The sequence below is a fragment of the Vicugna pacos genome, chromosome 3 (genome assembly GCF_048564905.1).
Source record: "Vicugna pacos chromosome 3, VicPac4, whole genome shotgun sequence".
Classification (NCBI taxonomy): Eukaryota; Metazoa; Chordata; class Mammalia; order Artiodactyla; family Camelidae; genus Vicugna; species Vicugna pacos.
The window spans coordinates 2,532,244-2,547,674 of NC_132989.1; the positions used below are offsets into that span (position 1 = coordinate 2,532,244).

Here is a 15,431-nt window from a genome sequence, read left to right on the forward strand (position 1 = left end):
AGCCATTCAGTGTTGTCACTTCCATTTCGAAGAGGAGAGACCTGGGACTCTAAGCTGAGATGTTCCTCCCAGGGGCACACAGTCAGGCACGGCTTGATCCAGCGCCCTATACTGAGCAGGCTCCTACACTGCCATGCCACTCAGAGTGCTCAGCCCCTGAGCACTGGCTGGTCTGTAACCCTCGCTATTCCAACTGTTTTCTTTGTAGTCACTGAGCAGGAGACTAAAGTCCCCAAGAAAACCGTCATCATGTAAGTGCAGGCGTGTTCCTAACTTCCCTTCTGACTGCAGTGCCCCCCTGCATGCCCCACTAACCTGCCTGCACCTTGCCTGTGTAGCCTGGCCACTTGGCTTGTCTGACTGCTTGCCCACATGACCTTTGCTCACTACGCAGACTGCCAGCACCTTTCAGACACGCCCAGGGAATCCACCTCCCTCTGGGACCTTGGCTCCCTTCACACTTCAAAGCTGTCTCTTCCAGAGTCTAGGTACCCTGTCCATGGCCCCGCTGCCCCAGCAGCATAGACCTACACTGTGCGCTTCACAGTGGCTCACCCTGGGCTCGGACCCAGGGTCGCACCAGTTAGGGGGAGCTGGGGTTAAAAGCTGCTTTCCGCAGCATGCTAGAGGCAGCACGCGGTCCTTCAGCACTCTAGGATCCAGGGCACTGTCCCAGAGAACTTTCTGTGCTGATGGAAATAATCTACATTCACACTGCTCGCTACAGCAGCCACTAGCTGCATGTGGCCATTGAGCATTTAGATGGGTCCAGTGTGACCCAAGAACTAAATTTGTCAATTTATTTAATTTTTGTTCATTTGAATTTAATTAAAATAGTGTACCATAATGAACAGCACAGCCCTAGGACCGTAGGACGTCCCCAGGCCCAGCCGTCATGTTAGGAAGATGGGAAAACTGAGATTCCGAGAAGAGACGAGGCTGGCTCAGGGTGGCTCACAGCCGAAGCCAGCCGAGAACTCCTTTTCCTGTGCCATATTCCCTGTGCCATTCTTCATCCATCAGTACCCTCAAGTCTGAGGAAAAGCCACACAGGTAGTTGATAATTAAATGCAAGAGGTCCGGAGAGCTAGGTGAACCCAGAGGAGGAGAGAGGATTGGTTTTGACCTGGGTCATCTGGAAGGCTTTTCCCATAGGCAATGTGTGCAGGTGGGTGGGTAGAGAATCCTATTTCCAGACGAGTTGATGAGATCCTGGGTTCGCCCTCCTGTGGCTTTCTCCATTCTCCCACCCAGAGCAGACCGCTACCCCACCATACATGGGGCTACCTGGGACAGAAGTGTGTGCCAGCGCTGGAGATATGCCACCCTGCCAGAGCCTTTACACAGATCAGCCCCACATTTCAGCCATGAAGGGAGCATTGTCATTATCTACATTTTATGGAGGAGAATGGAGGAGCAGAGGTGGGGCCAGGCCAGCCGCACTGCGGAGGCATTAGAGAGCATCACGCTTGTGGGCAGCTGGACCAGGTCCCTCATGAGGCTTCCTGAAATGCCGTCTATGCCAGGCTTAGAGAGGTAGCCAGGAAGAGTGTACTCCCTCCCCTTGAGGAACAGAGAGAGGCAGCTGCCTGGCCCAGCATCCCTGCCAAGGGCACACCACACAATGAGAGGCTGTGGGGAGCCAAGGGGTACCAGAAGGAAACAGGACTTGGAGAGAGACCCCTGCCCGTTGTCTCAGGGCACAATGTCTACGCACCCTCATGAGGCCAGCATAGCCCAGCATCAGGGTGCATTTAGGAGATGCGATGCAGCTGCCCATTTGCACTGGATTCACTGTCCTGCCTCAGCAAATTAGTCCTCATGGGGCCACCAGATGGGGCCATGCCCAGGTTCCCCTGATGTTTGTGCAGTCTCTGAGCCAGGGACAAGCCTAATGCCACTGAGCCTTGTGTGAAGCAGGAAGGCAGGCCCGCGGCCCTGAGTAGGCTACGTCTCCAAGCCTCAGCTTCCCCGTCAGTTAAGTGGGCACAGCATTTCCCCTTTACCAGGTGAGGACCAGAGGAGGCAGGGTCTGTAACTGCCGTGTACCCTGAGGTGCGGCCATACATCTCTGGGCCCGTGCCTGAGATTAACTACTCCCCAGTGGAGCCGTGAGTCAGACAGAAGCAAAGCTGAACAGGACAGAGACAAAGTCCAAGTCATTTCAGGCAGCTGGTGACAGCACTGAGTTGCCTGCCAGGTCTCTCGGCCTGAGCCCAAGGGGAAATACAGGTCCTGGGGCCCAGGAAAGCTGTGTGTTACTCAGGGGCTGTTTGTTACTCAGTGCATTCCTGCTCCCTGCCTATTACTCATTTCACCCTCAATACCTGGCAAGGTTAGGGTCTCTGGTTGGCAGAGTGGCAGGCTTCTGACTCTTGGCTCTGGGCACGTTTCAGGTCCTTTTCAGCCTTGTTGTCCATACCTGGATTGCTGCAAGGTCCCTGGCCAGCACCCCATGCATGCTCACGTGCAAATGGCCTTGAGTTCTGTCTCCTCTCCCCCTTCCATTCCCCTCTCGTTTGGGGAAATGGAGCCCAAGGAAGAGAAGGGCTTGTCTGAGGTCACGCAGCCCATGATGGCTGAGCCATGCCCAGAGCCAGGTGTCCTTGAAGGGCCTCACACCCCCAGACCGAGAGGCCAGGAACACAGACCACAGGTCAAGATCCCAGCCATCCTCCTGCACCTGCACCAGCAGCATCGGCTGCCCAGCCTGTCCCTAACCAAGGATCACTGAGGTGCCTGCCCTCTGAGCGCTCCCAGTGCTAACCACTGCCCCACCATCCTCCCGCCATGATACAAAGCACAAAACCCTAGTAGGATCAACCAGGAGGGCCGTGTCCCTGCACCCCTGTCCGTTAGCTCTGTAACGAGGGCTGGTGCCTTCAAAATGAGACAGCCGCGGACAGGGCGGGGAGACTGGCCCCGTCTGGGGTTTGGAGGCACCTGTGTGATGCAGCACGGGCCTCCTCCAGCACCATGACTCTCGTATTGAGATCCGTGCACCCAGAGCCCGATGTTGGCCAGATGAGGCTTTGTGCTTTGTTTCTTTGGCTGGCGATCCTGGGGATCAGGCTCAAGCACGCATAGACGTTTGTTTATGCAATGTCACCACGCGCTTGCTGGTACACTAAACCCGATCTCTTGCGCTGGCCCCCGGCACGTGCTGTGCCCATCTCCTCTCGGCCCTCTCCCCACAGAGAGGAGACCATTACCACTGTGGTGAAGAGCCCCCGTGGCCGACGCCAGTCCCCCAGCAAGTCTCCCTCCCGCCCCTGTCACCCTGCCAGCCTGCCCAGGCCGGGCCTCCTGGCCCCTGAGCTGCTGCAGTCGCCGGCTGCCAGCCAGCCCTGCCGGCCCGAGGCAGAGGCAGGCTGGAGGCCCACCGTGCCCGCGCTGTACGTGACGGAGCCCGAGGCCCAGGCGCCGGCCCTGCGCGGGAGCGCCGGGCCCCAGCCCAAGTGGGTGGAGGTCGAAGAGACGATCGAAGTCCGGGTGAAGAAGACGGGCCCAAGGGGTGCGTCTCTGGCCAGAGAGACACCTGGCAGCTCGGAGGGGCTTCATTTCACACTGCCGGGCAGGATGCCTGGAGAAGACCCCAACACAAACAACTCCAACAACAAGCAGGTGGCGCAGGACACCCCGGCCACGGTCGATGTTGGTGAGCCCCTAGTCTTCCACGTGGAAACAGGGCCAGAGACCCCTGGGCTGTCCCCTCCCTGGGCCACTGAGGAGGAGGACCCCCTGGAGGAGAAGGAGGGAAGGAGTACCTACCAAATGGAGGAGCCCCTGGGTGCCGATGGCCTTCAGGGCCGTGACCCCAAGATCCTCACACACCACGGCCGTGTGCTCACATTGGCTGACCTGGAGGATTACGTGCCGCAGGAAGGGGAGACCTTTGGCTGCAGCGGTCCCGTGTCCAGTGCTCCTGATGACCCGCCCTGTGAGATCTCAGTGCTTCAGAGAGAGATCAGCGAGCCCACTGTGGGGCAGCCCATCCTGCTCAATGTGGGGCGCCCTCCAGGCTCCCAAGGCTCTCCCGGCTTCTTCAGCCGCGTGCCCAGGCCCCCGGAGGCATCTCCATCGGGGCCGCAGGTCCTCGGCCCTGCGGGCATCTCCTTCTGCTTGCGGGAAACCCGGGCTGGAGGTGCCACGTCCCGGAAGCCGTCCTTCTGCACTCACGTCCAGCGCTCTGTGGACAGTGGCCAGAGCAGCTTCAAAACAGAGGTTTCCACCCAGACTGTCGGCTTTGGGACGGTAGGGGAGACTGTCACCTTGCACATTTGCCCAGATGGGGACGAGGCCCCCGGCCCCTCCCAGGGCTGAGGCAGAGACCCTCAGGAGCTGGGTGGCCGAGGCTGAGATGAGAGACTCTTGAGGCTGGGACACCCCTGACGCGGCTGTCATGGTCGCACGGGGGCAGCAGAAAGAAGGAAGTGGCTTTGGGTCTAGGACCCTGCCTAGCACCAGCGCCACCTTGCCTTGCAGCTGCCCTGGGTTTTCAGCTCAGGAGAGTCCCAAAGCCTGCACCCCTCGGACACGTGTGCTCTGACCCTCCCCCAGCTCTCCAACAACTCAGGGCTTGAGCCCACGCTGGGCACTTCCTACCTCACAGGACTTGATCTTCCGCTGAGGACATTACACACACGTCTGTGATCTCGGAGTGTACTGAGGCCGCTCCGCGAGCACAGGCTGGAGCGACTCGCAGACCACAGCTTGGGTTCGGGGTTCCAGACACAAGGAAGGCACTTGGGCAGCTGTCCTGCACCATTCGCGAGGTGGTGGAGGCCATGTGGGCCCTGCCTGCCCCGGCTCAGGCCCCAGTCCCAGCGGTCAGTGCCAGCCCAGCCCTGCCTCTCACCCAGGCTGGGGGTCCCTGGCTGTCTCTCGGTGGGGGGCTTCCCCCAAGCCACATCTTACCCATGAACATTTTTCTTGGCCTCCAGGAGGCCCGTATGGGGCTCAGCTCTGCAGACCCTCCTGGGCCTTCTCTACAGGGTGGACCAGGGTCTCTGTGTGGGAACATCCCCCATCAGTCAACCCTGATGATAATAATAAAGCGGTTCCTTGCACTGCCTTCACTTTGCTCTTTTTTGCTTCTCTGCCTGGTGGCCCTGGCGACTTGGGAGACAGGGGCCCCTCCAGGCCTGGCCCTTAAGACTGAGTGGGCAGCCGAGGCCCCCTCCACTGGCAACCCAGCATTGACCTTGTGGGGTCTGGCCAGTCCTGGGGCTCCTGGGTGGAGGCGTGACAGTTCGCCTGCCCAGCTTGCTCCCGCATGGGCGGAGGGGCTGGTCACAGGTGCACACGGCGTGATCAGGACAGCCCACAGTGACTGGTCCCTGTCTGCCTGGGACCGACAGGCCTTCCTGCCTCTTGTGCCACCAGGTCCTTTGTCAGGACAGGTGGAGGGGTGACGTGTCAGGGGTCCTGATGACCTGCTTGGAGAGGGTAAGGACAGGATGGTTGCCCCAGCGCCATAGAGGGCAGACAAACAGCAGCCTACCCAGTTGCCTCTGCAGCCTGGAGGACCCAAGCATACTGAAGATCAACAAGAGGGTCTGGAGCAGGGGAGGGCTCCAGAAAGAGGGACCTGAGAAATGGAATTGCGGGCATCCCTGCTTGGCCACACAGGAGCTGGCAGCCAGGTGGAGAAGGGGGCTGCATTAGGGACTGAGGGCAAGCGCCAGGTGAGGGTGCAGTGGTCTGGGTCAGACCAAGTGGCTCATGGAGGGGAAAAGGCTGCTGGGAGGGGCGACAAGGGTTGCCCTGGGGGACCAGGAAAAAACCCCAACTTCTGACCATCTATTGGCCCCTGATTTGGCATCAGAGTGTCTCTAGCTTCCCTAGATTGTGGGACTGGGTTCACGTGGGCCTGGGCGGCCCAGCACACTGAGCTCCAGAGCAGGCTGCAGGGGAAGGCCAGCCCCAGAATAAAGGGATGGGACTAGCTGAGACGGAGGGTCAGACCAGAGTGGAGAGAGGGTGTCCAGCCCCAGCTGCCCCTAGAGGCATCGACATTCTCACGAGGGCATCTGGGTGCCACCCTGGGAGAGGAACAGTCCTGGGCTTCCTGCTTAGAGTGCCACGTCTCCTGGCTCAGTCTCTGGACCCTTTTTTCTCCCAGGGGTCTCCACCTCCAGTACCTCCTGAACCCAGTGGGTGGCTGCGGGGAGGAAAGTGGGAAGGGTGGCTCGGGGTTGGCGCATATGGGCAGTCTCCCACTCCCTGGGACCAGGCCAGCTCTCACTCCTACACTTTGACCTGCCTCCCCCACAGATGCTACTGTCCCACCCCCAGCTGCTCTGGAGCAAGCAGACCAGGAGACCACATCCATCCAGAGGACGCTGGTGTGCCCGGAGTCTCCAGGACCCTCCGCAGGGGACCAGCCCAGCCCTGGCCCCAGACCCGGAGGCCCACCTGAAGTCCAGGAGGCCGGCCCGAAGCCCCCAGGCACAGAGGCTGCAGAAGCACCTGGTGAGGCAGTGGCAGCAGGCTGAAGGCAAAGTACTACCTGTTTCCAGGACCACCCCCCTTCCCCTAACTGCCCCTCTGTTCTGACACCAACCTTGGTCACTGTGGGCGCCCATTTTGGGTGAACTGGCAGAGCCCTGGGGACCCCCAACATTCTGATGGTTCCACACACTGGGAGGCGGGGGCTGGACAAGGCCCACCCCTCGCACAGCCTATGAAGCCAGGCAAGAGTATGGGTTCTGGGGGGGATGGAGGGTCCTTCCCCACCCCGAGCATGTCTGTCCCCAGAGCCAGAGGCCTACTGTGGTCGGCCCTCAGCAGACAGCTTGGGTACCCTATGTTCCTGGGAAGGTGATGGGCAGGGGGAGGAGGAGAGGGGACAGATGGAGTGGGAGAGGAGGGTTGTGAGGTTGGGGAGAAGAAGTGGGAGGAAGGAGAGTGGGGAGGAAGAAGAGGCGGAGGAGGGGAGAGAGAAGGGAAAGATGGGGAGAAGGGAAAGGGAAAGAGAAGGCAGAAATAGGTGGGGGGAGGAGGAGAAAAAAGATGCAGAATAGGAGAAGGGGGAGGCAGGTAGGAAGGAGCAGCAGGGAGCTGCCAGTGCCCCAGGCAGACCAGGCCCCTGGGGATGCTGCTGTGGGCCGCTCCTCCTAGGCCCAGGGGGCCGAGGTGCATGTGCATGATGCGGACCCTGTGCACCTGAGGCCCCGGCGCTACATGGTCCCGCTCTCTGAGCTCTGAAGGTCGATGCAGTGACATATCTTGAGGGACAGTCCCCAGGCTCCATCTCACTGGGCCCCTTGCCTCCCCCTAGGCGAGCCCCAGGCGGTGCCGCGAGCTCTCCCCAGTAAGGGCCTGGAGCAGGACTCACGGGCCCACACTGAGGCCCAGGAACGCATTGTGCCCATCCGGTAACTTCCCCAGCTCGCTGGGGGATGAGGGGTCATCCCGGGGGGCAGGAGAGTAAGGGGTGGGGTCACAGCACGCCTGCACTCTCCTTGCCAGCCCAAGGGCAGGGCAAGGAGGAGAGGCCACCCTTGGGGCAAGCACCCTCTTCATCCAGCACTGGGGGCCCCTGTCTGTACATCCCCTCTGAAAGAGTCTGCTGCAGTCCCCTGGGTGGAGGCAGGGCAAGACCCCTATCTTATCATGAAGCTCTGCCACCCTCGCTCCAAAAGTGGAAGGTAGGGGCAGACGGCTAATTCCGCTCCGTGGTCCCAGGATGGAGGGCGCTGCCTGGCCCCCGGCAGGTGCAACAGAGCTCTGGGACATCCACAGCCACGTGTTCACAGAGACCACGCACAGGACTTTTGTGTACCAGGCCAGCGATACGGGTGCCGCAAGTAGGTGGGGGCGCAGCAGGTTAGAGTGTGCCTGCTCTGTCCTGGGCTAGGGGGACATTTGCATGCAGGGGCCTGCACAGCCACCTGGCATGTCCCAACCTCACTGTGGCCAGGGCCCCTGCTGCTGCTTGCACTGTGTCCCCTGTCCCCTCAGAGGGCATCACTGATAGGGGAGAGGCCGACCTTGATGCCGGATCCCTTTTCCCCACTCATGGTTGCATGTTCTGTGTAGCCTGCCATCAGAGAGCCAAGGTTGAAGCAGGAGAGACAGAGGTTAGACTGAAGGAAGCACTTCCTAACCGTCAGGGGCCTGGGGGGAGTCAGGAAGGGGTTGCCTTCACTTGGGAGGCAGGTGAGCTCTTTCACCCTGGGGCGTATCTCAGGGGCTCCCTGCCCACCTAGGGCACCAGGACACAGCTGGGGTGCTGCCAGCCCACCCGGAGCTGGGTCTTTGTGACTGCAGGCCGGGGATGGAAGACTTCAACACGGGACAGGCTGTGGTGGGGCACAGCCTGGCCTCTTCCCATGGGCTCCTTCCCCCACCCCCAGGGCCCCCATCCATGCAGGTCACCATTGAGGATGTACAGGCCCAGAGGGGTGGCACAGCGCAGTTCCAGGCTGTCATTGAGGGCAGCCCGCAGCCCACGGTGACCTGGTACAAGGTAGGGACAGGCCTGGGGTGGGGGCCTGCCTGAGGGGGTAGGGAGCATGTGAAACTCCCACTGCACTGGGCACAGCGCCCACTGAAGGTCAGGCTGGGCCGTCATTCTGGGGTCCCCCACGGTGGGCTGACAGCCTCCCTGCCCTCCTATGTCTCCAGGACAGCGTCCAGCTGGTGGATAATCCCCGACTCAGACAGCAACAGGAAGGGACCACATACTCTCTGGTGCTAAGGGACGTAGCCCAGCATGACGCTGGTGTCTACACATGCCTGGCCCGCAACGCTGGTGGCCAGGTCCTGTGCAAGGCAGAGCTGCTGGTCCATGGGGGTGAGTGGGGGACCCCCCTTCCGGGACCTGTCTCGGCTTCATGCAGGCCTGTAGGGCCATGGGTATAGGTGTTTCATGAGCTTGCACAGGGAGTTGCCCCAACAGACACTATAAAGTTGTCAGACAGGGTGACAAGGCAGTCATCTTTGCTCACACCTACAGCTACCTCCTCCCTGGCTACAGGGGACAGTGAGCAAAGCTATCGGAGGAAACTGCACTCCTTCTACGAGGTCAAGGAGGAAATTGGAAGGTATTCCTCCCCCTATTCCAGGCCCAGGAGCGCCGACCCTCCTGGAGCGCTGCCCCCTGGGGCCCACCATGCTCCCAGAGTCCCCAGAGCTCCCAGCCCCCTGCACCCCTACAATCTCCCCACCCTGGAGTGCCTGACTTCAGCACTCGCTCCCCCCCCCCCCCCAAGGAGAACTTGCCTCCCCTACCCTCGCCGTCTGGAGCCCCTGCCTCCTGCGAAACTCCACCTCTCAGCAGCCCCTTCCCCCAGAGTATCCACTGCCTTCCAGGAACTTCAGCCCCACCAGGACCCCGCCTCCCCCACTCCCAGCTCTGGCTCTTCCAGAGCCTTCCCTCTCAGGAACCCCGCCCCACGGGAGCCGTATCCCCCAGGAGCCCGGCCCGAGGACCCCAGCCCTCTCCCCCTCCCCGGAGCCCCGACGCTCGTGCCCAGTGTGGGCTCCCCTCCTCCCAGGGGCGTGTTCGGCTTCGTGAAGAGGGTGCAGCACAAGGGCAACCAGATGTCCTGCGCCGCCAAGTTCATTCCCCTGCGGAGCAGGACGCGTGCCCAGGCCTATCGGGAGCGGGACATCCTAGTAGGGCTGAGTCACCCGCTGGTCACGGCGCTGCTGGACCAGTTTGAGACCCGCAAGACCCTGATCCTCATTCTGGAACTGTATCCCGCCACCCACTGAGAGTGCAGGGGGCGGGGCCGGGGCGGGGCCGGGGCGGGGCGCACGCCCTGGGCGGTCAGGGCTCCGGAGGGCTGCGGGGGGCTTGTGGTTCTGGTGATCCCAGGCCCGACCGCCTCGCGGGCGCAGCCAGCCTGGCTTCCGTGCTCCACCTTGCTGATGCTTCGTGACTAACGCTGCCCACCCCACCCCGCGCCGCACCCACTCACACACACACACACATACACACACACACACTGCACAGTCCTCACAGGTCCCAGTCCTGTGGGCCAGGAATTAGGGCAGGGCTGTGTCCAGAAGGTCCAAGACGTGCCTCCACGGTCTCCTCGCGCTCTCCCGCTCTCCACGGGGCCTTTCCAGCAAGGAGGCTGGCCGTCTTATTTAGTTTCTGAGGCTCCTTAGGATGCCTGCCAGGCTCCAGGGAGGGGGACACACGCTACCTGATCCCTCTGGGTCTCACCGCACTACTCGCTTTCCCGCTGAAGGGCTCTGAATGTCACGTGTTCTCGCCTCATCCCCACCTCCTCAGTTAGTGTCCCCTGAGGGGGGAGCGGGGCCTGTGGTCTTTGATGAGAAGAGAGGATGCCTCCACTCCCCCTGTGCTGCTGCCCACTGGCCTCAGCCCCTCTCCTTGGGGTCTCTTGTCCCTCCCATCCTCCTCAGTTGCAAGCAGTAGCCTCCCCAGCGTGGCCCCCCACCTTCACCCCGACATAAGACTCCCCCCAGGTGATGTGAGGCCGAGAGTGTTCCAGACCCTACAGCTTTCCTTAACGGGATCCCAGATGCTCATCGGAGGAGCTGCTGGACCGCCTGTTCAAGAAGAGCGTGGTGACAGAGGCTGAGGTGACCATGCCTCCTGGGCTGCGTGCATGCCCCGCCAGGCTCCCTGCTCCCTCTGCCCAGACCACCTCTCCCTCAAACTAGCTCCCCGACGCAGCGCTTCTCCACTTAGAGACCTTCTAGGATACCCCAGGGTCTCATGGGGTGTTGCATCTCCTTAGTCAGGCTCTCAGAGCCCCCCGCCCCCCCGTGTCCTGGGCTCACTGCTTCCCCATCCCATACAGCGCTGGGCCAGCTGGCCAGTCCTCGCCTGCTCCCCCGGGCCCCTCCTGCTTTGCTCAGGCTGCTCCACACACCTAAACCTGCCCCGCCTCGGATCCCCCAGCTGCAGGGGTCTATGAGGCTTTGCATGTCACCTCCCCTGCTGGACCACCATCCCAGGCTCACATCTGGAGGGAAGTGGAGGCACTGTAGGTGGGAGCAGAGCAGAGAAGTAAGTGGAGAGGGAGGTCGAGGCTGGCTCTCTCACCTGAGCACCAGCCTTTGCTGCAGGTCAAGGTCTACATCCAGCAGCTGGTGGAGGGGTTGCACTATCTGCACAGCCATGGCATCCTCCACCTGGACATAAAGGTATGTGGCATCCTGGTGCCCCCAGGGCTCAGTGAGGGGCAGGTGGGAGCCTGGGCCCTGTAGGCTGAGAGACTGCAGACCCAACACTTCCAGCTTCCTTGTTAGGACTTCCTTACCTCTGGGGACAGGGAGCTCACTACCTACAGCAGCCCCTTCAGGTGGGGTGTGACTTTGATGGAACAGAAGCCAACCCCAGATGGCGCAGAAACCTGCCCATGGGGCTGCCCACTGCCCAATCCTGGTCTCACCCTCAAAGACCCCCAGGTGTCCTCCCCGAGCCCAGCAGTCCTGGGAGTCATTTCCTTAGGGCATGCACTCACGCACTCCTGACTCTGCCCAACAGCCCCCCAACATCCTGATGGTGCATCCTGCTCGAGAAGACATTAAAATCTGTGATTTTGGCTTTGCCCAAAAAATCACCCCGACAGAGCCACAGTACAGCAAGTATGGCTCCCCTGAGTTTGTGGCTCCTGAGATCATTGAGCAGACCCCTGTGAGCGAGGCCTCCGACATCTGGTGAGTGGGGCCCACCCACACCCCCACCCCCGCCCACTCTCTGCCTCCTCCTCCTCCCCAGCAAGCAAGGCCTAGGTGACTAACGGCTGCGGTTTTGTTCCCGCAGGGCCATGGGGGTCATCTCCTACCTCAGGTGAGCAGACCCCTGCTCCTGTCAGCCGGCTCCTCCAGTGCCAACCCAGCCCCTCCTCAGCAGGCCTCCGGGAAGCTGTTGAACTGCTGACTGCTCCTCAGATCAGAGATCTGAGGCCCAGGGGGCAACTATCTTGGGAACATACAGTCAGCCAACTCTGATAAGGGGTTTCTGCCAAGTGCTTTTCACACACACCCTGTCACAGAGGATCTCTGCTGGGTCACGGGGAAGAGCACTGAGCTGTTTCTCTAAAGGGTCTAGGTGATTTGTCCAGAGGCCCCTTGTAAGAGTTACTGCTGCCCTGAGGATGCTGGCGGTGTAGCCTGAGCCTGGATCTCCTCTGCAGGTGGTGCCCTGATCCCTACCTCAGTCTAAGGCCAGGTGCCCTCTTGAGACTGATCCTTGATCCTTGCTTCAAGCTGAGCCTGGATCTCTGGGCAAATCTGAGCCACGCTGGAATTCTCAGGGCTGGATGAGAGTGGTGCTAAGGGGCATCTCCAGTCAGGGCTGCGGGCCCCCCAGGCCCCACCATCCCCATAAGACCCAGCACTCCCTGTCCTGGCAACCTGCCTCCCATGGACCCTGAAATTCGGGTCACAACTGAAAGCTAGTCATGTCTCTGCTTTCAGCCTGACCTGCTCGTCCCCGTTTGCTGGCGAGAGTGACCGAGCAACACTCCTGAATGTCCTGGAGGGGCGGGTGTCCTGGAGCAGCCCCATGGCTGCCCATCTGAGTGAGGATGCCCAAGACTTCATCAAGGCTGCCCTGCAGAGGGCCGCAGAGTGAGTGCGCACGCCCTTCCCCCTGCCCGGGGTCCTCATGCTTGCCCCAGGGACCAGCTGACCACCTGGCCTGACCCTGTCCTTCCTCTCCCCCAGGGCTCGGCCCAGCGCTGCCAAGTGCCTTGCCCACCCCTGGTTCCTGGTAAGTAGGTTGAACCTGGGCTGGCCTGGCTCACAAGGAGGGAAACTGAGGATAAGAGGAGTGGGGGGCCTGTCTGGGCCACAGGGTGCACCAGGGTGTCTCCACAATGTGTCTCTCTCACCTGGGCTCCCCCCAGAAGTCTGTGCCCGCGGAGGAGGCCCACTTCATCAACACCAAGCAGCTGAAGTTCCTCCTGGCCCGCAGCCGCTGGCAGGTGAGCTGCGCTGCCTTGAGGAGGGAGTGAGAGAATGAGGGAGAGAGGGCAGGTGGCCAGAGAGGGAAAGGAGGCCCGGAGGGCTTGCTGAGTGCCCCTTCTGGGTCTGGGGGAGCAGGGAAATGGGGCTGGGCATCTTTTATTTGGGGACTTGGCTCCCTGAGCCACCAGGATGGGGAGGAGCACGTGCAACGTCCCTGCCGGGCAGGGGCAAAATGACAGAGCCTGGAACTGGAGTCCAGCTCTTTTCATGTTCCCCATATCCTGAGCACCCCTCTGGGCCCACTAAGCACCGGGAAGGCAGCGGGCACCTGGCTGACGACGCCCTGTCCTCCACACCCCCAGCGCTCCCTGATGAGCTACAAGTCCATTTTGGTGATGCGCTCCATCCCAGAGCTGCTCCAGGGCCCGCCTGACAGCCCATCTCTTGGGGTGGCCCGGCACCTGCACAGCCACGCCAGCGCCTCCTCCAGCAGCTCCTCCTCCTCCGACAATGAGCTGGCGCCGTTTGCCCGGGCCAAGTCACTGCCGCCCTCCCCGGTGACCCACTCCCCGCTGCTGCACCCCCGGGGCTTCCTGCGGCCCTCAGCCAGCCTGCCTGAAGAGGCCGAGGCCTGCCTACCAGCCGCAGCTGCTCCTGTGCCCGCATCACCCCAGGGTGCAGAGCCACCGGCTGCGCTGGGCTGTGTGCCCCGGCAGAGCATCATCCGCAGCCTTTTCTACCAGCAGGTGGGTGAGGGCCCAGAGCTCGGGTGCCCGGCTGCGGGCAGCAGGCGGCACCCGGCCCGGCGGCGGCACCTGCTCAAGGGCGGCTACTTCTCCGGAGCCCTGCCCGGCCTTCGAGAGCCACTGCTGGAACACCGCGCGCTGGAGGAGGAGGCCGCCAGGGAGGAGCAGGCTGCCCTGATGGCCAGAACACCCTCCTTTGAGACCACCCAGCAGATGCCTGCTGCAGGCACCCACAAGGCCTCCAGCCGCAGCCGCTCCCTGGACCTCGACCGGCCAAACACTGCCAGCCCCTCCACCAAGACCTGCAGCAAGGGGCAGTGTCCAGCTCCGGCCTCCTCCAGCCTGCAGGGGGCCCGAGGAGAGAGCATGCCTGGAGGCGACGCGTGTGCCAGGAGGATGGAGCGACCGGGGGCGTCCCTGCAGGGACTGAGACTGTCTCCATCCACCGGTGGTGATGAGTGCTCCACTCAGCAAGGGGGGCCGTTCCAGGACAGCTCTGGAGGGCAGGCCACCCCTTCCTTTCAACCCCAGTGGAGTCCTGCCCCCCAGGAGGGCTGTGGCCCCCCTGGTGTGGTTGTACCGCGACCTCCTGGCTCCTTCCCTCCAGGACACGACACAGAGGCCCTCGTGACACCCCTGAGCCCTTTCATCTCAGGAGAGCCGAAGGCTTCCTCCTCCCCATCCCCAGCAAGCTCCCAGGCAGATTCTAAGATGGGGCTGAAGGGCAGCCCTCTTCCCAGGAGGCCTGGTACCCCCAGCTCCCCAGGGTCAGCTTCCCCAAAGGGCACGGAGCCCAGCCCCTCCCTGGACGCTGAAGGCCTGGCTCAGGAGACGGAGGACCTGTCCCAGTCTTCGCCCGGCCCACAGCGGCCTCAGGAGCAGGCGACCACACGGAAGTTCTCCTTGGGAGGCCGTGGGGGCTATGCGGGGGTGGCGGGCTACGGCACCTTTGCCTTTGGTGGGGATGCTGGTGGCATGCTGGGGCAGGGCCCCATGTGGGCCAAGATGGCCTGGGCTGCCTCTCAGTCCTCGGAGGAGCAGGACGAAGCAGGGGCCCAGAGCCCATCCCCGCAGGCGAGCACAGTGCCGCTCCCTGAGGGTGACAGGGTCCCCCTGAGAGCCTCCCAGGAGTTGGGCTTATGGGAAGACTTAAGTGAGGGTTCCCAGGTGTCACTTGTACAGATCCGGGACCTGTCCAGGGACCCAGAGGCGGCTGACACTGTGTCACTGGACATCTCGGAGGTGGATCCTGCCTACCTCAACCTGTCTGACTTGTACGACATCAAATACCTCCCGTTTGAGTTCATGATCTTCAGGAAGGTCCCCAAGCCTGTGAAGGCAGAGCTGCAGTCCTCCCCTGAGTCTGAGGCTGAAGAGGAGCTGGCTGAGCTCCCGGAGGCCGCGTGGCCCTGGGCAGGCACGCTGGGCCCGCCCACCAGCCTGGAGATCACAGAGGAGCCAGAGGACATGGGGGCCCTGCTCGGGGAGGCTGCCGGTGGCCGGAAGCGGAAGTGGTCACCCCCCTCCAGAAGCTTCTTCCACTTCCCGGGGAGGCACTTGCTGCTAGAGGAGCCAGCAGAGCTGGGGCTACGCCGGAGGGTGAGGGCCTCGGTGGCCCACATCTCCCGCCTCCTGAGGGGCAGGCCTGAAGGTTACTATCCCCACCCTGTCCCAGGACTGAGCACATCCATGATCCCCCCTCTGCACCTTGGGGCTCCTTGCGTCCCATGCCCTAAAACACAGCTCAGGAACTTGCCTGGGTGATGCAGGAAGCCCCCATCCTAT

At 62.1% G+C, this 15,431-nt stretch overlaps 1 protein-coding gene across 1 annotated transcript in view; it reads left to right on the forward strand.

Annotated features, from left to right (window-relative positions):
- The window catches only part of OBSCN (obscurin, cytoskeletal calmodulin and titin-interacting RhoGEF), a 161,854-nt gene that overhangs the window by 141,426 nt on the left and 4,997 nt on the right, over positions 1-15,431 (forward strand). Inside the window, exons 93-107 of the mRNA XM_072952458.1 lie at positions 6,277-6,474; positions 7,283-7,379; positions 7,690-7,811; positions 8,361-8,473; positions 8,632-8,800; positions 8,984-9,050; positions 9,504-9,704; positions 10,503-10,563; positions 11,053-11,130; positions 11,474-11,646; positions 11,753-11,779; positions 12,409-12,561; positions 12,658-12,703; positions 12,840-12,917; positions 13,263-15,297. Of these exons, the coding sequence (XP_072808559.1) occupies positions 6,277-6,474; positions 7,283-7,379; positions 7,690-7,811; positions 8,361-8,473; positions 8,632-8,800; positions 8,984-9,050; positions 9,504-9,704; positions 10,503-10,563; positions 11,053-11,130; positions 11,474-11,646; positions 11,753-11,779; positions 12,409-12,561; positions 12,658-12,703; positions 12,840-12,917; positions 13,263-15,297 (3,618 nt within the window). The remainder of the gene's footprint in view (positions 1-6,276; positions 6,475-7,282; positions 7,380-7,689; positions 7,812-8,360; positions 8,474-8,631; positions 8,801-8,983; positions 9,051-9,503; positions 9,705-10,502; positions 10,564-11,052; positions 11,131-11,473; positions 11,647-11,752; positions 11,780-12,408; positions 12,562-12,657; positions 12,704-12,839; positions 12,918-13,262; positions 15,298-15,431) is intronic.